General features: G+C 57.3%; 1 protein-coding gene across 6 annotated transcripts; it reads right to left on the bottom strand.

Annotated features, from left to right (window-relative positions):
- Window positions 1-610: 610 nt before the first annotated feature.
- On the bottom strand, window positions 611-23,914 carry PPIL2 (peptidylprolyl isomerase like 2). 6 transcript variants are annotated; one of them, XM_067700008.1, is made up of 22 exons: window positions 23,764-23,913; window positions 21,971-22,020; window positions 20,324-20,369; window positions 18,543-18,605; window positions 17,591-17,642; window positions 14,933-14,984; window positions 11,587-11,678; window positions 10,945-11,034; window positions 10,035-10,110; window positions 9,177-9,337; window positions 8,104-8,179; window positions 7,558-7,664; window positions 7,312-7,401; window positions 7,076-7,109; window positions 6,423-6,540; window positions 5,374-5,442; window positions 2,235-2,291; window positions 1,561-1,633; window positions 1,390-1,452; window positions 1,162-1,301; window positions 880-999; window positions 611-749 (listed from the first exon to the last, which is right to left on the bottom strand). In XM_067700008.1, the coding sequence occupies exons 1-21, from the start codon at window positions 23,793-23,795 to the stop codon at window positions 903-905; spliced, it is 1,638 nt and encodes a 545-aa protein (XP_067556109.1). In that variant the 5' UTR covers window positions 23,796-23,913; the 3' UTR covers window positions 611-749; window positions 880-902. The 6 variants fall into 6 exon arrangements, 5 of the variants coding, with proteins under 5 accessions (XP_067556109.1, XP_067556112.1, XP_067556108.1 ...); XR_010933176.1 differs by having other exon boundaries at window positions 732-749; window positions 1,187-1,301; window positions 23,764-23,914; XM_067700011.1 differs by lacking the exon at window positions 611-749 and having other exon boundaries at window positions 810-999; window positions 1,187-1,301; window positions 23,764-23,914.

The raw sequence follows: 23,914 nt of genomic DNA, 5'->3' as shown, positions 1-23,914 counted from the left end.
GGTTGGGAAGACGTGAGGGACGGCAGCCTGGCCCAAGGCATCGGGGGAATGGAAAGGTCACCGTCGAGCCCAGGTCCCAGCTGATGGTCATGGGCAGGGGCCTCGGAGGACGGGCTGCACGGTGGGTCCGTGTGCAGGGAAGGCACCACCATCCGTGGGGACCTGCACATGAGGCTCAGAGGAGGCAAGTGAGACAGGCCCAGGGCTCAGAAGCAGAGACGCGGAAAGAGCCACAGTACCTTCTAGAAGTAAGAGCTGTTGGCACTCACTGACGTGAGGTTTCGGGTGAGGCAGGAAAGGAGAGAAACGGGACCAGAGCCCAAGGGGGTGGTGGCCTTGCTGACCCGAGGACACAAGTGCTGAGTAGGGGAGGGCAGTGATGACCCTGTTGGCCTTGCAGAGGGAGTAGACGGGTCCTGGGAGGAGGCAGCTGTCCCTCAGCTTCCATGGGAGCTTCTGGAAGCCAAGGGAGCAGCGTCACAGTCAGGAGGACTGTGGGATGGAGGGCGCGGAAAGGGCAGGCTTTGAAGATCTTCAGTAGAAAGAGACACCACCGAGCAGGTCCCCAGGTCGTGTGTGAGCACAAGGCCAGGCCCTGAGGCTGGAGAGGAGTTGGCAGGGGCTGGGGGGACGACAGACACCAGCTCCCAGGACCTCTGCTCGCCCTTTGCCAGGAACAGCGGGAGCCAGCTGGCTTCACCCTCCTGACTGAGGCAGAGGAGCAGACGTGGAGACAGGGCCAGGCCGTCCTACCCAGGGAGAGAAGAGGTGGCCCGTGGACTCCCAAGGCCAGGAAAGAGGACCCAGGCCAATAGACCAGAGCTTTATTGAGTTGCAGCTCAAAGGGCAGACAACTCGGGACACAGTCCAAGTCCCTACCAGAATCCAGAGCAGCCAGCCTGCTACCACGAGCTGAAGTCCCCAAAACCTCGGCTGGGCTTTTTCTTGGCCACGGGGACAGCTGCACTGGTGGAGGGCTCTTCCTCTGCTACCCGTTTCCTGGGGAGAGAAGCAGCAGACGAGAGCTGCCATGTGGGTACCAGGCCCCGACCCCCCTTCCTTCACCCTGCACCAAGGCGCCCCCAGCAGCCAGCTCATGCTGGTGCCCCCGGCTGCCCACCCCCCGGCGGTAAGTGCAGGGAGAGCACCGTGGAGACTCACGTGACCACCGGGCTGATGTACTTGCCCACTCCCTGGCGGTACGTCTGGGGGCCCTGGCTCCCCTGCTGGGGCTGGCTGGTCTTGGCTGTGCTCTCCAGGGCCGCTGCCTCCAGCCGCGTCTTCTTCCGCTCCTCAGCGATCTGTGGCAGGCAGGGGAGTGTCTGGCCTGGAGCCCTTGGGCCGGGTGGGGCTCCTGGGGACGGAACGGGCCCCGAGTGCCCCCCTCACCTTGGCGTCGGCTTCCTCGTAGGGGTCCACAAACACTGTGGTGGAGTCCATGCGAATCTCCTCCTGGTGGGGGCGGGAGGGGGTGAGCAGAGCCGGCGCATGCCCCCAGCCCGCCTAGGGCCTGCCCAGTGCCAAGCCTGAGGAGCAGCCCCCATGCTCCCGGGCACATACCTTAGGGCGGTCAGTTTTGGGGTCACTCTCCACATTCTCCATGGCCGTCAGTGTGTCAAAGCCTCCAACAACCCTGCAGCAGAGCGATGGGGCACCTGAGAATGTGCCCAGGGCAGGGCACCCCCAAAGGCCATGTTCCTGTGCAGGCCAGGGGCACAGAGTGGCTCCAGAAGGAGCCAGTAGGACCCAGAGATGAGGGGCGGGGTCCCCGGGCCTGGCTGGTGGCCAAGTCCAGCTGCCTGCCAGCTCTGTCAACAAGATTGATCGGGACCCGTCCACGCTCATAATGCCTGTAGCTGATTTTGTGCTACGACCAGAGACGGGGTGTGACAGAGACCATGAAGCCACAGAGCTGGAAATACCATCTGGGCCTTCACAGGATGGGTACCGAGCTCCAGACAGGAGATGGGGAGAGAGACAGGATGTGGCCCAGCTTTAAGATTCGGGACCATTCAAGGGAGAGCCTGAGGGTGCAGGCAGGACGCTGGGTAGGCCACTGGGACGGGTCTCAGGTCCAGAGGGCCCAACTCCCTGCCCACCCCCATCCCCCGCCAGAGAAGCCCCAAGCCCCCGCTTGTGCAGAGACACAGACGGGGCAAGTGGGAGCAGGCCCAGCCCAGGGGAAGGTAGCCGCCCACCCCCGACACACACAGACCTCATGTGCAGCTCCTTACCGCCCGAAGATGGTGTGCTTCCTGTCCAGGTAAGCGCAGGAGCGGAAGGTGATGAAGCTGGGGAAAGAGGGATGGTCAGGGAGAGCCTGCGCCTCCCCACCTGCCTGCCTCGGCCCCCTACCAGGCCGTGCAGGAAGGGGCAGGGGCTCTGCCTCCAGGCCTGACCGCCGCCAACCTCCTACTGGGCCGACGCTGTGCCCACAGCCCGTCCCATCAAGAGACTGACTACAGGACCACAGACTGTAGCCCGGAAGAAAGGAGGCAACAAGCAAGAAGGGGTCCAGACACAGACACACGTGGGAAAGGGACACAAGGGCCAACCTCAAAAATCTTCATGTTTAATTTGGTATAAAAAGGGGCAAATTAGGGGGCTTCCCTGGTGATGCAGTGGTTGAGAATCCATCTGCCAATGCAGGGGACACGGGTTCAAGCCCTGGTCCGGGAGGATCCCACGTGCCATGGAGCAACTAAGCCCATGCGCCACAACTACTGAGCCTGCGCTCTAGAGCCCAGAAGCCACAGCTACTGAAGTCCACGTGCCACAACTACTGAAGCCCGCGCGCCTAGAGCCCGTGCTCCGCAACAAGAGAAGCCACCGCACCACAACAGAGTAGCCCCTGCTCGCCGCAACTAGAGAGAAAGCCCGCATGCAGCAACGAAGACCCAACACAGCCAAAAATAAATAAATTAATTTTTTAAAAAAGGCAAATTAAACTCCCCGAGGACACGGATGTGAGAGCCGGCGGGTTGACTGGGGGGGGGGGGGGGCGCTAACCAGTAACTTCAGACATTAGACGGATGTACTTCGTGGCCACAAGGAAAACGTCTAAGTTCCAAACCAGGAGAGAGCGAAAAGAAGGAAACAAAAAGAAATAGAAGAAAAGACTAAGTAGAAAACAAATTAAGATCACCAGAAGCAGCACAGTGACTAGAAAGTTAAATACACTTAGGACTGTCAGGCTGAATTAAAATAAACCAAGATCTAGGTGTGTGCTGTGTAAGATACTGCTTTAAGACTTCAAGAATCTACAAGGCTAAAAGCAGAAGGATGGAAGCAGACAGAAGGGATACAGGCAGGAAGTGTGGCGATGGTCGCAACATGGAGCAGTCCCCAGAGAAGTGCAGCAATGCCCCCACATCCCCACAGCCCGTGCGGGACCGAGCTCCATCAACGCGTCAGCAGCTGCCCAGGGAGCGCACGCCTTCCAAGCCCATCGGGCTGCCAGACGTCAAAAATCGCGGAATTGTGCATCCCCGACCTCCGGCCGCCAGGCAGGTCTCCTATTCTCACTTCTAACACAGTTAAAGAAACTCAAGAGAGAATGGAATAAACCTAAAGTAACAGGAGGAAAACAGAAAAACAACAAAAGGGAGACCAAGACATAACAGAAAGGAAATAAAGTCTAAAATTAGCTCTTTGAAAAGACAAAACACCCGATAATATTAGAAATAAAAAGAGAAAACCGCCACCAATCCAGCAGCGGTTTTACTGGCTATTTAAGCAGAGTTGGAAATAATAATAAAAGGTGACACCACCGGCCCTGCCAACAGCACGCAGAGCACCCACCCAGCCCCATGGGGCTAAGAAACCTGCCACATAGCCCTGCCAGGATGAGAGAGACGGAACCACCAGCCACCAGCAAGCAGTGGGCGGGGGACGCACAGGCCGATAAGAAAGGAGAGAACAGAAACCAGGAAGAAGCAATTCGAAGTAGAAACTGAAAATAACTACAGAGAAAGTGAGAGCAGACAACCCTTGTAAGCCCTGAGGAAGAACGGACACAGATGTGGTCAGGGATGGGGAGAGAGGGGGACGCATGGACACAGGCTGAGAATCCAGAGATGGGTGAGTCCCATTCCAGCAAAATGTGAATCAGTGCTTGGCCGGAGCAGCAAAGCCCACCTAAGGGTCAGCAGGACGCTCTGCGGCCGTCCCTGCCCAGCGAGGTCACAACAGCTGCCTCACCTCCAAAGCTGGTCAGCTGTCCCCCCAGAAGGTGCCGGCCACCTCGCCCCATGGGCAGCTCCCACGGTACTCGGATCCCCATCAAACCTGCACAGATGACCCAGGCCGGCCCCCATGTGGAGGGAGCAGCAGTCTACAATCTTGGCCAGGACAGACACACGGACACAGCAGAAAGGCTGGCCCACAGCCTCCGGGAGAAAAACAGCATATGTTACAGTGACAGACACTACAGGAAAGCATCTGCAAACTCAGCAACCTCGCTTGAAAAAGTAGGCCCAACAGCAAACCTGATCGGGTGACGCAACAGAGCCCATGTCCTCCCACACACAGCCTGATGGTGAGGGGACCATGTTTGCACCAGGAAGGAGAGGACATCCCCTCAAGCTGATAACGTGAATGTCTACGAAGCCTAAGACAGTTTCAGTAAACTACTGGAAATATAAGAGAATTTGATAAAGTGCCTAAATAATAGTTTTTCTCTACATGAAAAATAACCACCCAGAATTAGGGAAAAAAAAATCTGTTTACAAAAATATCACAAACTACAAAATCCTTAAGGAATTGCTTTATCCAGGAAGGCAAAGGACCCATGTGAAGAAACTGTAAAATCGCATTAGAAGATAGAAGACATCCAAGGAGAAGTCAAGGCACATCCTTAGATGGAAACTACCCCACGCACGTCCGTTGTTCCAAAGCACACGTCACAAAAAAATTTTTTTAATTAAATAAATAAATAAAACACACGTCACATCGCTCCAGTTAAAATAAAATCCAGATTAGAGAATAAGCAATCAAAGCCAAAGCAACGTGCAAACAAATAGTGAGGGTGGACCTCCTGGAACTCACTGCAGAGCCCAGTGCGGAGCTGGTGTGAGCAGGTTAAGTGTAACGTTGGCGGAAGGAACAACAAACAGAGTGAGAGCCAATTCCCACAGGAAGGTGCCGAGTGCCGGGGCACGAGGAGGACGACCCGAGGCCCTCATGGCTGGCGGGAAGTGCCTTCTCTGTGGGAAGCTCTCTCAGGGGCTCCGCTGGAGGATGAGCAGGGAAATCACTGGGAACAAGTCACCTAAGACAGGGGACCACCCATCAGGCAGGAGGGCGTGTTCCGCCCTTCGGGGGCCCCTCCCCACTCCACCAGTGCCCGCAATGGCCGAGGGGCCAACTAGCTACCTGACAGACTGTGACGGGCATCCTGACTGTTCAGTTGCCAGCAAGGCTGCCATCCACCTGGGGAGGGGACTGCTCTGAGTGACACCAGCACAACTGGGAGGAAACAAACGCTGTGTCCACGTCACACACAATCACCACGGACAAGTGAGATCCCAAAACCAAAGCCTTCCACAACTTCCCCGAGACACACGCACGATGGCACTGGGGACTCCTGAAGCACAAGTGGAAATGCCACAGGAGAGATGTAAAAACATGTGCCACCTTTCCCCGAAATTTTTAAAGTCTGGGAAAATATCTGGAACACAGATAAAAAATTAAGGATTTTTAAGAATCATGAATCAAGAAACGTAGATGAACTCATAAAGCTCCTAGAGAAGGCTGAGCGGGAGAGAAACACTCCACCTGGGGCCCCATTCCACCAAGCCAGGCGGCTCTGCAGGTGAAGCCAGCAAAGGTGCATGCGAGCCGCCACCCAAACCGTCCTCGACGCGCCATCAGTGGCCATGTGGCCCAAACCAACCTCCGCAGGCAGCGTGCGGCTCCTGGGAAAACACTCTCCTCTGAGGCCCTGCAGCTCCCCTGCGCCGCCCCCCACCTTCCACTGACACTTGGACACAGGCCCCCACCCCCCAGACACTTGGACACAGGCCGCCCAAGCCTGTACATCTAGCCTGTTCTCACCCTCTCAGCACCAAAACTTAGACCTACTAGGACCAAGGTGGGTGACCCGGGCATCTAACGCCAAAACACTCACAGCAGAATTCCCGAACCCTCACTGGGTCTCTGCCCCCCGGCCAGGCATCCACATCCACACCCACATCTGGTGCCGCCCTGGCCTGTCGCAGGCACCACCACGAGGCGTGGGGTTGCCGGCTGACTCGTTTTACGTGCAGGTGCACAGGCCCAGCGCTCAGGCAGGTCTGCGCGTGTCCCCACACTTTCTGGATTGGATTCGGGGTCGGGGGCACAATATGTAGGGCGAGGCTGACGGAGAACGTGCAGGAGCCACCCCCTCCCCGGGCCCCTCCCATGACCGCCCATTGACTCACAACTGAGACTTGTTGGTGTTGGGCCCCGAGTTGGCCATGCTGAGGACACCGCGGCCCGTGTGCGAGAGGTTGGGCCGGAACTCGTCTCGGAAGGGCTTTCCCCAGTACGACTCCCCCCCTGGAGGAGGAGGGGGCACGTGGCAGCAAGAATGACCAGGTCCCAGCTGAGCGCAGCTCTTGGGATGCGGCCCAGCTCAAAAACCCGTGCGCAATCCCTGGGGTCCTCATCACCAACCCCCCCCCCCCGGCAGGACACCCCCGCAGCCCCAGGGCCCTCAGAGCCCCTGGTTAGGGCCCGGTCCACAGAACAGGGAGTAAAGTGCCAAGGAGACGGGTGGTTCCTGCTCACACCACACAGGGTGAGGGATGAGCTGGCCCAAGCAGCTGGCAGGCTAAGGGGGGCTTTGGAGGGGCAGCGTGCAGGGTGGGGCCCAACCTCCACCCACTGTAGGCCCCCTTGGTCTGTGGACAGAGGGGGTGCCCCTGGAGGCCCAGTGGGAGGTAACGTGCCCCCAACCCTTCATCTGTGGCTGAGGCCTCACAACCACCTTGGAATGAGGAAACAGCACGTGGGGCTATCAGAGTCCCCACGCCCCTGCCCTCAGAGACTGTGGCGCAGCCAGAGTTCCCAGGGGCCCAGCACGAGCACCTACCTGTGCCTGTGCCCGTGGGGTCACCCCCCTGTATCTGCAGGAAGAACCAGCCAGTGAGAAGCCGTGCCCATGAGCCTCAGCCCCCCTGCCCCCCGTCCCCCAGCTGCTCCTGGTGAGAATGGGGCCCTCCTGGTTCACCCCCGGGAGGCCTGGTGTGGCCAGCTGGCCCCCGGGCACACGTGGGTCACTGCAGGACTCCGCACGTGGGCACTGGGAGGCTGGCGCACAGCACTCACCACGAAGTTTCGGATGGACCTGTGGAAGAGGGTGCCATCGTAGTACTGCTTCTTACAAAGCTTGATGAAGTTCTCACAGGTTTTTGGCGTCTACAAAAAAGGCAAGGTGCTCCGCTGAGGCACATGGCGGCCAGGGAAGGGTACCGAGGACCCCAGGGCCCTTGGGCAGTGGAAGGCGGCCCCGACAGTGAGGAAGGACTTGCAAGGCCCAGCAGCCAGGCACTCGCAGGCGGCCACCTCACCCACCAGGTCGCAGTGCAGCTCCAGGTTGAGGTCACCCAAGTTGGTGTGCAGCCGCACGTAGCCTTTCTTCTTCACGAACTGGTAGCGCAGCACGTCCTCATCAATGGCAGCTGCAAGCAAAGGCCTGAGCTGCCTGCCTGCCTGCCTGCCCGCGGCCCGGAGCCCCCAGGGGCATCGGGGAGGGTGGGGCAGCGGGGCCTGACGGCTCCTCGATGTAGGGAGGGGAGGGCTGGGGGGAGGGGGGCCCGACCAGCCAAGAACAGGAGAGGAAGGGGGCTTGGGGGCAACGCCAAGGTGGGACTTGGGCTGGAGCCTGAGGTGGGGTGGCCCCAGCATGGGGAGGGCCTCCCATCACCAGGGAGCCCCCTGGACAGCCGCCCCTATCCCAAGCACAAGCCCACTTTCAAAAGGGGCCGTGCCTGGCCACTCCTGAGTTGCCCACGAGCCCACAAAGCCCAGGCGCGACAGAGCAGCGCTGAGAAGGGCATGGACGAGGGCACCCCACCCTTGGCCGCTGTTAACGCTGGTGGTGGAGACAAAGGCCACTACCTGCTTCATGCGTGGTCTCGGGAACCATGGCAGTGGAGGTGAAGGAGGCGCTGACCTTCCCGGTGGAATAGTGGGCCTGCCAAGAAACCACGGTGGCTCCTCAGCCCGAGGCCACCCCGCTGCTCAGGCCCTGCTTGGTGCCTCTCCTCCAGGAAGGTGTCCCTGACCACCACCCACAGGCACCTGCAGGGGTCTACCAAGGGGGACAGGACAGCCCAGCCCACACTGGCCTCTCCCCAAGGGCCCAGGGAGCAGGGGCACAGTGAGCCAGCAGCCCATGGGTCTCAACTGGGCTGAAGGCCTGGCTGCCAAAGCTCTCACGTTAAGTGAAACCCAGAAAAACACACCAGGCAGAGCCTGGGCATCTCTGGGGTTCAGAGCACCAAGAACTGGAGCTTCTTTTTAAATGTGTTAAGTCCCTACAGGAAAAAATAAGCCTCAATAAACAATTTTTTTCCTTCTAAACAGAAGGACAAAAAAGTTTCTTCCCATGAGAAAGAAATACACCAAAATTCTAAGAACCATCGTGTTAGACCTGGGATTAGATCATAAACAACAAACCTTCTTCTTTTAGCACCCTTAGTTTTCTGGACAGTTCTTTAGGGGGGCACCTCAGAGGTCCCCCCTCCCAGGGTCCCCCAGCCCCAGCTCACCAGGTCCTGCCTGAATAGAGGAAGGGGGGCTTGACAAGCCAGGGTGCAAATCCTGGTGCCCTCACTGCCAACTGGGGGTCCCAGGACCAACCCTGGGCTGTGTCGGACGAGAAGGTAAGGACGGGTGCCAGGTACCCCCAGTACCACTGGCTCCCTCCCCCCAGCAGCTTGGCACCCCTGAGGTTGCTCTGGGCACCGAGTAACCAGCTTCGCAGGGCAGTGACTCTGCCCATACCCCAGGCAGCTGTGGGGCAAGGAACCACTGAAGCTACCGGGCAGCTGTCCACCTAGCACATCTGCTCCGGGCCGGCCACACCTGTCCGTGGCCCCAGGTTTGCCGGGCCAGCCTCAGTGCAGCCCCATCCCCAGGAGTGCCCCAAGGGGCAAAGAGGGCAGCGGCAAGGCCTGCTGCCTACTCACAGCGTTCAACCTGTCCACCTTTGTCTTCTCGGGGACCTTCATGGTGGCCGCCAGCATCTCGTCCCCTTTGAACTCCTTGTAGAGCTCCTGCAGCGTCTCTCGGGTCTCCGTGTTCGTGTTTTTCAAATAATAAGATGGGTCCTGCTTGGCCTTTTCTTCATCTACAAAACAGCACAGTCGCCCTGAGCAGCCGAGACCCAGCAGCATCCCCAGATGTTGTGACGGGGACAGGAGGCCAGAGCCACTGAGCCCCGGCTGGGAAACGAGTCTGAAGTGACCAGAGCTTCTGTCACAGTCACAGCCTCCTGGTCACAACAACCCAGGGAGGACCCAGTGCGGGAAGAAAGAGCGAGGCCACTGCCCTGTCCCAGACCGGCCCCAGCCCCAGGGGTCACAACCTCGCATCACAGGACCCCTGGCCACGAGAAGTCACCACCCTTCATGGGACCTCCATACCCACCCAGCGGCCGGCACGAATGGCCCATCCCTGTGGTGGGACACAATCTCTGAGGAGAAGGCCCATCCAGGCCCCCGAACACATGGGAAAGAAAGCAGCTCTGAGAGACCTAGAGCCAAGTCCTGACGGTGCGGGGGTGGCAGGGAGATGGCCAGGCCGGGCACCATGGTGATGGCCCGGCTGGCACCGACATGTCTGGCCCCCGATGGCAGGCATGGGCCAGGGTGGTCTGCCAACCCCAGCACAGAACAATGGAGCGTGGGCTCAGGAAATGCAAGATCTGTGAAAACCTGGGTGAGACTCCCAGACACTCAAGCCCCAGGGAGGTAGGGGCTTCACCCAGGAGCACAGGCTCTTCTACCTAAGTCCCTGGCACCCGGGCCAGCCCTGGCCATACATACCTGGGTCTATTATTTTCATGTTATTCTTAACATGAAAGAAGTTGGAGACATTGAATTTGTCCAAACTGGTGGGGTCCTATGGCAAAAAGAACACATGTGGCAGTGAGCCTGGCACCACAGCCAGACCCATCCTGGGCCGTGTGGCTGCTGGGCAGCAAAGGACGGGTGGACCGGCAGAGGGACCAGGCTGGAGGGGAGAGGCTGGGGGCTGCATGGGCATTGCAGGTCAGCAGGGACTGTGCCCTGTGCAGGGTGACGAGCAGGGGTGGGGCAGGGACAGTGGCACAGATGGCGGCTCAGCCAGCTGCGTACCCTTCTCCCCGCACACAGCCGAGCACCCTTGGCTGTTAGCGCGGGACGTGGGGTGCCCACCTCCAGGCCTCCTGCAGGCCGCCCCCCTTCAGCCCGGCTGCCAGACTGACCCCACGGTCTGCCCTGGGGACAGCGAGCCCATCACTGGGGAGAGCCATGCACCGGCCTCTGATTAGAACGGGATGAGCCACACAGGAGGATCTAGACACCCTGATTTTCTAGGGCCGGGTTCTCATGAACTCACTCGGGGCTCTGACACCTACAGGCACACCCTACACTCGCCCCTGGGTCCTGAGCACACCAGCCCCAGCCCTCAGGCCTGCAACGGGGCTGCTGGGACATGGAGGTGGCTCTGGGGGCAGAGACGAGGGCCCTGACATGGCAGGGGCGGCCTCAGAGGGGAGCAGTGAGCCCCGGACTGAGCAGGCTGCCTGTGTGGAGGCCCAGGGTGACTGAGGGCAGGGAGGGTGGGAGGGGCTCTGCCAACGGCCGGGACAGCTGGGAGCTACACAGGCAGGGGGCTGCGAGACCACTGAGGCAGGAGGAGCCAAGGTCCTGGGCGGGTGGTCCCTGGGCAGGCAGGGAAGGGGACACCCACCTGTAGGGTGATGATGTCCTGCCGGGAGAAGGGCTCGTCGGTCAGCAGGTCTCGGAAGTTCTTGGCCTTGATGTTTAGCTGCTCCACCGCCTAAAGCCAGGAGAAAGTCCGCTGTCACGTTGCCTGCCCCCCGACCTGGCAGCCCAGAGCCTACCCAGAGGTAGGGAAAGGACCAAGTGGGGGGGGACAAGTATGTGCCACCAAGGGGCGGGGCTTCCTGCGCCCCAGACAGGTTGCTGTTGTCACACATCTGTCTCCCAATGAGCCACCCGAATCCATGACCCCAGAGCCCCGCGGGGCCAACCTCCATGGATGGGCATGAAAAAGGCTTAGGGAGGGTTTCCCGCATCATGGGGCCACAGCCCTGCCATCTGCACCCAGCCCAAAGCAGGCCCAGAGCAGGACGGGTGTGGAAATCGGGACCCCCCCCCCACAACATGTGATCCCCTGGGGCGGCACTAGGAACTGAGGTCCCTCCAAGGTCTTTGCCGATGCCTGTGGGGGGCACCAGGGAACAAGGACCTGCTCAGTGGGCAGAACTGCCCCGGTCCAGTCTGGAGGACACGAGCAGGCCCTGCCATCTCCTGGATGCGCCGGTGGCTCTCACCCCATGAGCCGGCCTGGGGCTCCCCAAGGACCCACCTCGTGGGCGTAGACGTTGCCAGTGGTCCTGATGGCCACGATGTGGCTGTTGTTGGTGAAGACGGTGAACAGCACAGGGCAGTGGTACTTCCCTGGAGAGGAGGCACACACCCAAGGTCAGAGAGCCAAGGTCAGAGAGCGGGAGAGGCGGAATCCTGCGTCAGCACAACTAGGGCGACCCGAGGGACAGCCCACAGCTCAAGCTCCTCCTCCAAGAGCATGAATTCCCATTCATCCCGCAAGACCCAACCCCTGCAGGGTCTTCCTCAGCAAAGTCGGCCTTGTCAGCCCCCAGCCTACCTGGCCTCCCTCTCCACCTCGGGCATCCGTCACCCTTGCCCACCCACCAGTAGCCCATCCTTCAGACCCTGCCTCGTCCCCGTACCTCCTGCGTCCCTCGCCTGGGTTACTGCAACCAGCCCCGGCTGCCCTCCGTGCCCTGCCCCACCCCACCAACACCCGCCCACAGCCAGGGAGCCTGTTCAAGTCCCAGCAAGAACACTGCAGAAAGGGGAACACTTAGAGATGAAAGACCTTGAGTTGTATGGACTCTAAAAATCCTGATTTCAAAACTACAAAAAATAATTATGAGCGCATTCTGGAAACTTGACCACTGGCTGGACAGTCAATGATACTACGGCATTCCTACTAACTTTTTAGATGTGACAACGGTATTGTGGTTATTATTTCTTAAATCTTTAGCTTTTAGAGATGCACACTGAAGTACTTAAGCACAAGATAGTATGATGTCAAGGATCTGCTTAAAATCACCTGAGTAGGTGCAGAATGCGAGCGTAAGTAAGATCAGACACGTTGACAATGGATGGGAGCTGAAGCTGGGGATGGATATGGGGGAGTCACACAGCAATTCTACTTTCTTTCTTTTTGGCCACACCACGGGATCCTAGTTCCCAGACCAGAGATCAAACCTGGGCCCCCCACAGTGGAAGTGCAGAGTCCCAACCACTGGACTGCCAGGGAAGTCCTGAATTCTCTCTACTTTCACATCCCTGAAAATGTCAACTTGGGACTTCCCTGGTGGCACAGTGGTTAAGAATCCGCCTGCCAATGCAGGGGACACAGGTTCGAGCTCTGGTCCAGGAAGATCCCACATGCCGTGAAGCAACTAAGCCCGTGTGCCACAACTAGTGAGCCTGTGCTCTAGAGCCTGTGAGCCACAACTACTGAGCCCACATGCCGCAACTACTGAAGCCCACACACCTAGAGCCCATGCTCTGCAACAGGAGAAGCCACCGCAATGAGAAGCACGCCCACCGCAATGAAGAGTAGCCCCTGCTTGCTGCAACTAGAGAAAGCCCACATGCAGCAATGAAGACCCAATGCAGCCAAAAATAAATTAATTAACAAAAAAAAATAGAAAGAAAATAAATGATGCTGTCTTTAAAAAAAAAAAAAGAGGACTTCCCTGGTGGCACAGTGGTTAAGAATCCGCCTGCCAATGCAGGGGACATGGGTTCAATCCCTGGTCTAGGAAGATCCCACATGCCACGGAGCAACTAAGCCCGTGTGCCACAACTGCTGAGCCTGCGCTCTAGAGCCCGCAAGCCACAACTACTAATCCTGCATGCCACAACTACTGAAGCCCACGCGCCTAGAGCCCATGTTCTGCAACAAGAAAAGCCTGAACACTGCAACGAAGAGCGGCCCCTGCTCGCCGCAACTAGAGAAAGCCCACGCGCAGCAACGAAGACCCAACGCAGCCAAAAATAAATTAATTTAAAAAAAAAATTTTAATTAAAAGACAAAACAAAGCCAAAAAAAGGCAATCTCTAGATCAAAGTTAGTAAATTTTTTTTTTTAGTAAAAATTTTAAAAAAGGCAAAGTTAGGTCAGATCTTTCTTGCTGTAATCTCTGAGTTCTCCCGTGGCCACCCGAGCCCCACATGACTGCTCTGCACCCCATCCCACCTGACTCTGGACCACAGACCCTGCTTCCCGCTCCGCTCACCCTGATGCAGCAACACTGGACTCCTGGCTGTGCCTCGGGGCCTTTGCACAGGCTGAGCCCGTTGCCTGGAATGGTCTCTCCACATCCCCACAGGGCTCCCCTCCCCTGCCCTTCCTCCCCCTCCCCCCAGATTTATACTCAAACCCTGTCAGCGAGTCGTCCTGTGACCCTCTCTCACCCTGCTTTACCTCTGACCTGTTACATGCAGCACCTGACGCACTACAGTGATCTCATTTCCAATTTCCTCCCTCCCTTTTGTTCCGGGAGAGACCCGGCCTGTCTTGGTCTTCACACACAGCAGGCGCTCAGTAAACACTTGTGAAGGAGACACACCGAGGGCCTCCCCGAATCACCCGCTCTCAGAGCAGGGAGCCACATGGCACCCAGGGACCATCCATGGGGTGCTGTGCTCCTGGTCACCAAGGCCCGCTTGCTCGTTCACTGCCATCTGGCACCTGCTGGGAGCCAGGCCAGCCTCAGCTGCTCCAGCATCTCCCGGAACACACCCGCCCAGTGAGCCCCGACACCGATCTCAACCACAGCACCCGCACGCGCCCAGGGCACGGCGCCAGGCCCACAGAGAACCGAGAACAAGGTGGGTGTCCACGGAGGTCGCCTTGGCGCAGGCGTCTGGCCAATGAGAACAATGGAGGGTGTGGAGGAGTGCAGAGCAGGACCCCAGGCCTGGACTGGGGCTTTATGACCAGTGCCAAGTGGAAACCAGCCCAAGAGCCACCTGGCAAATCCGTCAGACCCCCCACACCCACTGCCCGGCCGCCTGCCCTGGGCCGCAGCCTGAGCAGCTTGTCTCCAGCGATGACTGGACCAGAGCCGCAGCCAGGCAGGGCCTGTCTCCTGTGGGGCCCAGCTGGACCCATAAAGGCCACCGGAGGCCCACACGGCCCAAGTGCCCTTGTGGGAAGAAGTGCCCCAAGATGGAGGTTTCACCCCCACCCCAGCTTTAAACTATCTGGACCTGGGCTTCCCTGGTGGCGCAGTGGTTGAGAGTCCGCCTGCCGATGCAGGGGACACGGGTTCATGCCCCGGTCCGGGAAGATCCCACGTGCCGCGGAGCAGCTGGGCCCGTGAGCCATGGCCGCTGAGCCTACGCGTCCGGAGCCTACGCGTCGGGAGCCTACGCGTTGGGAGCCTACGCGTCGGGAGCCTGTGCTCCACAACGGGAGAGGCCACAACAGTGAGAGGCCCGCATACCGCAAAAAAAAAACAACTATCTGGACCTTTAAGAAAAAATTATTAGCCTTTGAGAAATCAAAAGCAAGCCTCCAGCCTGATCAGAAAGGAACAAAAACTTGGTGAGAGGCGGGGGCCTCGGGTCCTGCGGGCCAATCCTAAAACTGACTGTAAAGAATTACTCACCTTCACTGTTCTTTGCAAAGTTCAGCTTGATCAGGGACCTCCCGTCCAGTTTCTGAAAAAAGCGTAATTAATAATAACAAGTAACTCACATGAAAAAGGGCAGAGGCATCTGAACAAACTTTTTGGCCAAATCAATATCTCCTCAGCTGGGCAGTGGGGACCCAGGCATTTGCCCTGCTGTTCTGCTGTGTGACGACCCAAGAAACACCAGGCACTACAACATGGGGGAAGAGGAGTCAATACACGCAAATGCCAAGAGGGGATGGGACGGGATCCTTTCTCAAAACTTCTGGACTTCGTCTGCGGCTCACCTCTTCTCCAGGAACCTGGACAATAAAGCAAAGTCCAGCAGCTGGAGGAAAGCTGCCCAGTGGGGAGGCCTCTGTCAGAGGAAGCGAGGGGGCAGCAGGGAGACCCTGGATGGGGAGGCACAGGCCCTGCAGCAACCAAGGGCCAGCTCCAAGGGCCACGCGGAAGAGACGCCGGGCATCCTTCCGCCAGGGCCAAACCCAGTTCTGCCCCACATCCTCCCTCCCCTGGCACAGTCCCTGCACCCAGCCCAGTGCCCACTCCCTGAGTCACCTCGGCCCTGCCTTCGTTAGCCAACCACCCCCACACACACACCTATGGACAGATGGTGGGTGCCCGCCCCAGGCACAGCCAACCCAGGGAGACCCACACGCAGCACCCTCCTCCCGGGGTCCCAGGAGGCGACAGGAGCTCACAGCAGCTGACACCACAGGGACGGTCCTCAGGGCCGCGGCAACTCTGGGCACAGGCCAGGAGGGGCACGGGCCCCACTTGAGGACGCACCACAGACTCCCTGACAGGACACCTGCAGCAGAGGTGATGGCTGGGGGCAGGCGATTGGCATGCTGTGGGGCTGGGGAGCACCCGGGGAGCGGCTGGCCACAGTAACCGAGGAGACCGAGGACAGGGGGGCCAGAGGTGGATCAGGAAACACGGGGGGCTGGGGGGCGATGGCAAAGCGCAGCCCCCACCGACAGAGGAGCGAGCCCCAGCCTCGACACAGCCGCAGCCTGATCCCAGGGGAGGCGGTGCATCCCGAAAACAAGGCTACCGCCCAGGGCCCCAGAGTACACATCCACCTCCAGAACACAGGTAACAAGCGCACAGCTGAGCAAAGACTGAACCCACGACACTTCACACGTCCGAGGCTGGTGACCAGGACCCTGCTCACACCCCTCTTCCACCTCCCTCCCTCCCCCTAGCCTCACCGCACCCGGGTCCTCTTGGGCCTCCCCAAAGACGATGACAATGACAGCCTCCACTCTCCACAGGGCCCCCAGGGTCTGTCACAGAGCTGACCAGGCCTCATCCCGGCAGACAGGGCTCTGACTACCACCCAGCCCAGCTCCCAGCTCCGCAGTGCCAGTCACCACACTGCCCGCCACTCCCCCAACGCAGGCTGGACTTCTATCAGGCTGACACCCTGGGGGAGCCAACCTGGCTTCCAGGGTCTGCAGAAGGCCCTGCCCTCCCTGCTCGCCCACCTCTAGCCCCTGCACTGCACCTCCTCAGCCTGCACCCTAGCCCAGGCTCACCCAGCACCTCTTGCCCAGAAAGTACATGGCCCCTGCTGCCTCCCTGCTTCCACCCTCACTTCCCGGAGGTCTGGTCCCGACACAGCAGCCAGAGCCAGGCTTCCAAACAGGCCAGATCACAGCTCGCTACGGCTTAACCCATCTGGCCTCCAGCCCATCCAGAACGAAGCCAGGCTCCCTCCAGGGATGGCAAGACCCCCCCGATGTAACTCAGACTATCTGCCACCATCTCCCCTCGTCCCCACGTCACAGCTTCCATAGCACTGCTCCACAGACGTCCCCAGGTCCCCCATCCTCCTCTGGTGAGCATCCCGTCCCACTCTGCTCACAGCGCCAGGCCCCATGCTGCACCCCTTTCTAAGGCTAACCCCTTTCTGTGAGTGAATGGGTGCAACCGAATAAATGTGGCAGAGGGAAGGCAAGCTGAGAAGTGAACAGAGAGCAGCAGGAGGAACGGAAAGTGGGCGCCCTGGGGCTTTACAACAAGGCATGCGGAGGGGCGGGGGGTGTCCAGCAGGGAAGTATGCTGGAACTCGACTCCAGATTCTCTCCTGCACCTGTACGTGTGACACATCAACAGCTGCTTAACCTAACTCTCCACAGAGTACACGTCACAGAACGCTGGTGCCCACAAGTTACATCACCCAAAGAGACAGGTGACTCCTAGAGCTGCCGAGGGTCTAGGACACGCATCTCCCCTGACACGCCGCTGATGAGAGTTTGGAACAGTGCGACTCCTCCAGGGGGCAATTTGCCAGGAGCTACCAAGCCGAAAACGCAGCCCCCAGCGTCCAGCAGTCCCAGGGGTACACTGCATGTGTGACCACCATCTGCAACAGCAGAACTCCAAATGCCCCCCCGAACTGTGCCACCACAGGAGGGCGCACGGACGCACTGACACCTCGGGGGTGGAAGCAAGGGGCAGTGGGGTCACCAATCAACTGCGTCCATGACCGAGGTAAGACAGATGCCTGCACATGTGCACACAAGTGGGGAACACTCCAGAAAGGACCGGTGTGGGTCCTCCACCACGTTCCTGTACCTGACACCTGGTGTTCACCGGCATCACCAAAGCTCCTGCACAGCCACCTACCTCTCCGTTGCTGGGGTTGGTCCCATACTTCTTAAGCCAAGGGACAATGTTCCTGAAGGGAAGAGGACAGTGCGCGTCAGCGGGAGGGCGGGTGCAGCCTGGCGACAGGGCCACAGTGCAGGGCGTCTGCCTCCAGGGGGAGCTGGGAAGGGGCTACACTCCACTTCACTTTTTGCCTCATCAGAGGAAACGGGGGAATATTTCTGGCTACATGGGCTTCAAAGTATGTTCAGGGTTTTTACTCTAGTTATGCATAAACATGGATAAATGACATTAACAGAAAAAGACGTACATACAATGAGATACTGGGCCAGAATCAAAAATCACATTTCCAGAGAATTCTGAATGACATAGGGGAAAAAAGCTCTCATCTGAGTGAAAAATGGATCCTGAACTATCTTCTACAGTATGATCTCAAACAGGTTACCACAAATACACTCCCAGAAGAAGAGCACTACAGATATTGACAGTGCTTTCCCTGGACAATGCAATTATGGCCAATTTTCCCTTTTCCTTTGCAGTATTTTGCAAATCTTCTAAACTGAATCTGAACTATGAGACAATTACAGAAGCTGGCTTACATTGGGACATAAAACTGAGCATAAAGCTTCAAAGGGAAGGACTAGGAAATTATGCGCCTCAACTATGGCTCTGCCTTCATGAAGTGAAAGCTACTCCGCTCATTAACACTCTAACAGGTACAGGGTGCGAATTAGAGCACTAGGGACCCCCACACGGGGAGAGGCCAACGCCCCTCCAGGCAGAGGTCACAGCAGCACTGCCACCCCATGCCTGAGGCCCATCCAGGGCTCCCAAGGCTGCTGGGACCTCGGTGTGTCCAGGCTCAGCACTGCCTGGAGCCCAAACACTCCAGCTGGCCCCACAGCCCCTTCCTGAGTGGGTGTCAACAATCTCACCACATCTGTTAGTCAGAAGTCAAGGGAAGACTCACAGCAAGTCAAAGACGACGCCTTCGGGGGTGCAGACCGGGTAGACAAAGGGCTGTAGAGAGAGACTGAGGAAGGACAGGGTCACTGCTGAGCACTGCCCCCTCCCATCGCAGGAGACTCTGGGGGCGCGGGGTTACCATGGTCTGGAGGAGCCCTGCCTGCTCCTGGCTGCACAGCAGGCTCCGTTCCCGCCATGTTTCCAAGGAGTGGGTAAGTGACTCAGACAAGACCTGACGCCCGGGAGCCCTGGGTAAGTTCCAGCGCAGGGATATGGGTGTCGAAGGCCACTTCCTGCCTCGTGGAGGGTCTGCTTAGGAAAAGCAGAGCCCACAGGTGGAGGAGGATGGTATCCAGTGGACTTCCTTGAGCCAATAACCTTTTCTTCTGGCATGGGGTCTCCATCACTAGTCATCAAGAGCCCTGGCTGACCTGGCTTGTTTGTGTATCAGTCACCTATGAGTTCGGTCAGCACAGGTCAGGCACCAGGACCTGGACAGCCTGGCAGCATTGGGGTCACCTCCCCGAAAGCTGCCCCAGGGAGCCCTTGTGGAGAGTCCTCACCACCGCCCCCTCTGGCCCAACCTTCTACTCTAACCCAGTAGTACTGCTGGGGACTGACCAGAGCAGGACCCAACAACAAGGCAAGCTCCAAACAGCAAGACAGTGAACATGCATCTTCTCCTAACAGGGCCTGAAGGGCACATTCTCAAAGCACGTATTACCCAGAACCCAAGGCAGTTACAAAATGGGCGAGACACAGAGCAGAGACCTCTTGGAAGAACTGGGAACCAAAGATTTCCATCGAACCAATTTACAAGACTACATTTCCAGGAGGCTGATGACAAAACTGGTGGCGGTGGTGAGAAATGCAGCTGATGATGTCTGGGCCTCACTTGTTCTTACTTCCTGAGCCAAGCGAAACAGGTGAAGCCCTCACTCACCATGTGGGGAGCCTCCTGGAAGCCCTGGGCAGATTCAGCGGCTGCACCCCCAGCCTCCCCTGCCCCCTCACTGCCCTGTGGTATCGGCTGACCTGCCTCACCACAGTTGTGGGATCACCAGGAGAGCTTGGTCAGCTCTCAAGGCTCACCCTGACCTATGGTATCAGAACTTTGGTCGGAGGGAGAGGAGGGCAAGATGGGGAGAATGCTGTGTAGACACGTGTGTCCAGGACAGAGCTGACCACTGCTCAAACCTGGGGAAACTCAAGCCCATGGGGACCACCAGACCTGCCCACTCCCCCAAGCCCCAATGTGTTGGGGTTCATTAGTCTAACAAGGGTGGGAAGAGACATCCAAGTGGCTGTGCAGCTGGGTCCCTCCCCGCCCCCACAGTGACCTGCATTCTCAGGGAAGGGGGAGGGGCCACAGTATCAGGACTCTCTGGGCTGCTGTTACTACTCAGACTCTGGACCAAAAGGAAAGCATGAAAGCCCTGGGCTCAGAGTCAGACCACTTCCTTGATGGGATACCTGGGAGAGGGAGCTCACTCTTCGAAGCACTGATTCTCTCAACTATAAGGCAGGCTTGATGACAGAGCCTACCTGCCTCTGTAGGTAAGAACAAGGTTAAAAGACAATGCACATAAATGGAGACACAGAACAAGCAGAAAACCATCATCACTTCTTTCCATTGCTGGGTCCCTTCTTCCAGTCCACAGAAGATCTGGGTGGGAGAACGCAGACAGAAGCTACACCTGCATCTCCAGGGATCAGATTCACTGTCAAACAGTTGAGTACCCGAGAACAGTCACGAGGGAAAGGTTAAACTCTCCAAACTCTTACCTGCAGTGGTCAAAAGGTAGACGACGAAAATCTGTTTGTGCGATATCTGTGTAAAATGAAAATAAAGGACAGAAAACTTACTCTGTAAAAAATTTCACGTATGTGCTCTATCAACAAGTCAACTACGTTTTAAGAAAAAGTGCATGTAAGTCACGGGGATGAAACGCACGGCATGGGGGCTGTAGTCAATGATATCTTAAAAATTGTGTGGGGGGCTTCCCTGGTGGCTCAGTGGTTAAGAATCTACCTACCAACGCAGGGGAAACGGTTTGAGGCCTTGTCCAGGAAGATCCCACATGCCGCGGAGCAATGAAGCCAGTGCATCACAACGACTGAGCCTGCGCTCTACAGCCCGCGAGCCACAATTACTGAGCCCATGTGCCACAACTACTGAAGCCCGTGCGCCTAGAGTCCATGCTCCTCAACAACAGAAGCCACTGCAATGAGAAGCCCACGCACTGAAACAAAGAATAGCCCCTGCTCGCCGCAACTAGAAAAAGCCCACGTGCAGCAACGAAGACCCAACACAGTCAAAAATAAATAAAATAAATAAATTTTAATAAATAAATAATAATAATAATTGTGTGTAGTGACAGACGGTAACTAGACCTATTTTGGGTTTTGTTTTGCAATGCACAGAAATATCAGACCACTGCACTGTGCACCTGGAAGTCACTCAGTGTTACAGGTCAACAATACATCGATAAAAAAATAAAAATCTGTTAAGATTTAAAAAAAAAAAAGAAAAAAACAAAATAAAATGCTGATATAAATTACCCAGTGCAAAAATTGCTGTGTACTAATACCTTTCTCTAGACAGAACCAAAACGTGGGGTACATCAAGAAAGAGCTTAGAGGAAAAAGTACATACCCCAAGTGGGTTTCTGCCACAACCCTAACTAACACCCCTGCTGTGGGGCTCCCTCTTGGCTTTGCTTTCCAAGAGGCTGGGCCAGTTTTGCTTCCACCAGTGACCATGACAGTGCTCTTTTGACTGCAGCCTTGATAGCTTTAGGTATTATTGCTCTTTGCATTCTTTTTTTTTTAAATTTATTTATTTTTGGCTGCATTGGGTCTTTGTTGCTGCACGCGGGCTTTCTCTAGTTGCAGTGAGCAGGGGCTACTCTTTGTTGCAGTAAGCAGGCTTCTCATAGCGGTGGCTTGTCTTTGTTGCAGAGCACAGGCTCTAGGCACGTGGGCTTCAACAGTTGTGACATGTGGGGGCTCAGCAGTTGCGGCTCGTGGGCTCTAGAGCACAGGCTCAGTAGTTGTGGCACACAGGCTTAGTTGCTCCACGGCATGTGGGATCTTCCTGGACCAGGGCTCGAACCCATGTCCCTTGCATTGGCAGGCGGATTCTTAACCACTGCGCCACCAAGGAAGTCCCCGTTCTTTGTATTCTTTATTAACTTGACAGAGAAAATATTATTGTAACATATGTTAAAAAAAATCACCAATATTAAACATTTTCTCCTATGTTTAGTGTATTTCCTCTTTTGTGAACTGTGTCCTCAACCCATTTGTCTACTATAGTTTCCATGTTCTTATTAACTGTTCATTTTTACACTTCCTGCATTGTGAAGACATCATTCCTTAATTATACCCACACACACACACCAAAAGGAACAGAAGGATTTCATGCCTTACCTGGTTTCTTGCCACCATAGAAGTGAGTGTATTCAGCACAGGTAATGTACCTGGAGAGAGAGATAATCTTACTACCACCTCTTTATAAAAAGAATAGTCTCTGGAAGTAAGAAGTTGATAACCGAAATCATTTCACTCATTTGGAAAATGCTTTTTTAACACGTACTATGTGTCAGGCACATAGTGAAAAAACAAGAGAACAAGGGGATACACAAACTAGTAAGCAAACCCAAACGGTCCTGCTCCAAAGGGCAGGGTTAACAATGAGAAGCAGCTGGCCACACGAAGACCTGGGGAGAGAGCTTTCCGGGGCAGAGGGACCAAGCCGACTAATCACGTATAAAAGCCCTGAGGCAAGGGCTTCCCTGGTGGCGCAGTGGTTGAGAGTCCGCCTGCCGATGCAGGGGACACGGGTTCGTGCCCCGGTCCGGGGGGATCCCACATGCCGCGGAGCGGCTGGGCTCGTGGGCCACGGCCGCTGAGCCTGCGCGTCCGGAGCCTGTGCTCCGCAACGGGAGGGGCCGCAGCAGTGAGAGGCCCGCGTACCGCAAAAAAAAAAAAAAACCCCTGAGGCAAGAAAAGCTAGTGTGTTCCCAAAGAAGGGCAAAGCCACTGAAAAAGAGTGCACATGGGGGCACGGGGCCACTGATCATGGAAACGCAGGTGGTGGTCGTATCACAAAGGGCCTCAGGGGCCGTGGGAGGACTCTGGATTTGCTTCAGGCGGGATGAAAGGACCCTGATCCAGCATAAGTCCTCAAAGCATGACTCTGGCTACTGTGTGCAGAGAGTCAAGCAATAGGCAGCAGAAAACCAATCTGAGGGCGACTACAAAGGTTCAAGAAGGAGCTGGCATCAACTTCACCTGTGGGAGGACTGGTGGACGAGTGAGAAGCGGTCAATTCCTGGAAGAGCCAGCAGGACGTACTGATGGACAGGAGGCAGAGGGAGCTAAGGGAAACTCCCAGGCTTCTGACCCCCAGCGAGGAGAGAGCGGTGTGACCACTGAGATGGGAAAATAAGGGAGGAACAGGCTCAAGTGCTGAAAATCAAGAGTTGCTTCCCCGTGGGGCACACTGAATTCGAGAAGCCCATCGGATCTCCAAGTGGAGGTGTCCTAAGCAAGACTGGAGAGATCCCACCGGGCAGGATGTAAATGGAGAGGAAGCCTGGGGGAGGAGACGTAGGAGGTCCGGAACGGGGGGAGGAGGATCCAGCAGAAGAGACCAACAAAGAAAGACCCCTGAGGTAGCCTGAAAACAAAGAGTGTGGTGTCCCAGGCACCGTACAAGGGCTTCAGAGGGAGAGAGGCGGTCAGCCGCGTCCTACGCTGCTGAGAAGCCCAACAAAACGAGGACTGAGAACTGACTGACCCCCGGATGGAGTCGCACGTAAGTTACAGGATCACGACAAGAGCAGTGCAGCGGGCAGAGCCCGACTGGAGTGGTTTCAAAGGGAAAGCAGAAAACAGCCGATCGACACAGATGTTCCTCTTCTTGTCATAAAAAAAATCAAAGAAACTCGGTGGCAGCTGGTGGTGCCAGGTGGGTTTGTTTTAATTGGAAGGTGCTGTAGCCCGTGAGCAGGCTGGGGAGCGAGAACCGCGCCCGGGGAAAGCCGGCGGGGTCAGAGCTGGCGAGCGGAGGGGCCGAGGGGACAGGACCCCGAGAGACCCGCGCCTGAGGGAGCCGCCCCGCCGGGGGACGGCAGAGGCTCCCGGGGAAGTGACGTCGAGAGGGACTCGGCACGGCGCAGAGTGCGGACAGGCCCGCTCCCGGCGGCGGCTCAACTTACATCTTGTCCTTCTGGTGCTGTCGCTTCCCCATGATGGCGGCGGCGGCGGCGGCGGCAGCAGGACCAGCGAGCGAGGGAAAACAACGGCACACAACTCACACCGCGCCCTCTCGGCCGAGCTCCGTAACTACTTCCGGGTATCTCGGACCCG

This window comes from Pseudorca crassidens, chromosome 12 (genome assembly GCF_039906515.1).
Source record: "Pseudorca crassidens isolate mPseCra1 chromosome 12, mPseCra1.hap1, whole genome shotgun sequence".
NCBI classification, from domain to species: domain Eukaryota; kingdom Metazoa; phylum Chordata; class Mammalia; order Artiodactyla; family Delphinidae; genus Pseudorca; species Pseudorca crassidens.
This window is presented reverse-complemented; position numbering and strand designations above follow the sequence as displayed.

Bases quoted from the DNA above. Each gene is read 5' to 3' on its own strand.
- PPIL2 (XM_067700008.1), bottom strand. From the start codon at position 23,795: ATGGGGAAGCGACAGCACCAGAAGGACAAGAT. The intron at 22,021-23,763 runs GTAAGTTGAGCC...CTCTCTCTCCAG, and splicing joins CAGCACCAGAAGGACAAGAT to GTACATTACCTGTGCTGAAT. The intron at 20,370-21,970 runs GTAAGGCATGAA...CATTTTACACAG, and splicing joins CTATGGTGGCAAGAAACCAG to ATATCGCACAAACAGATTTT.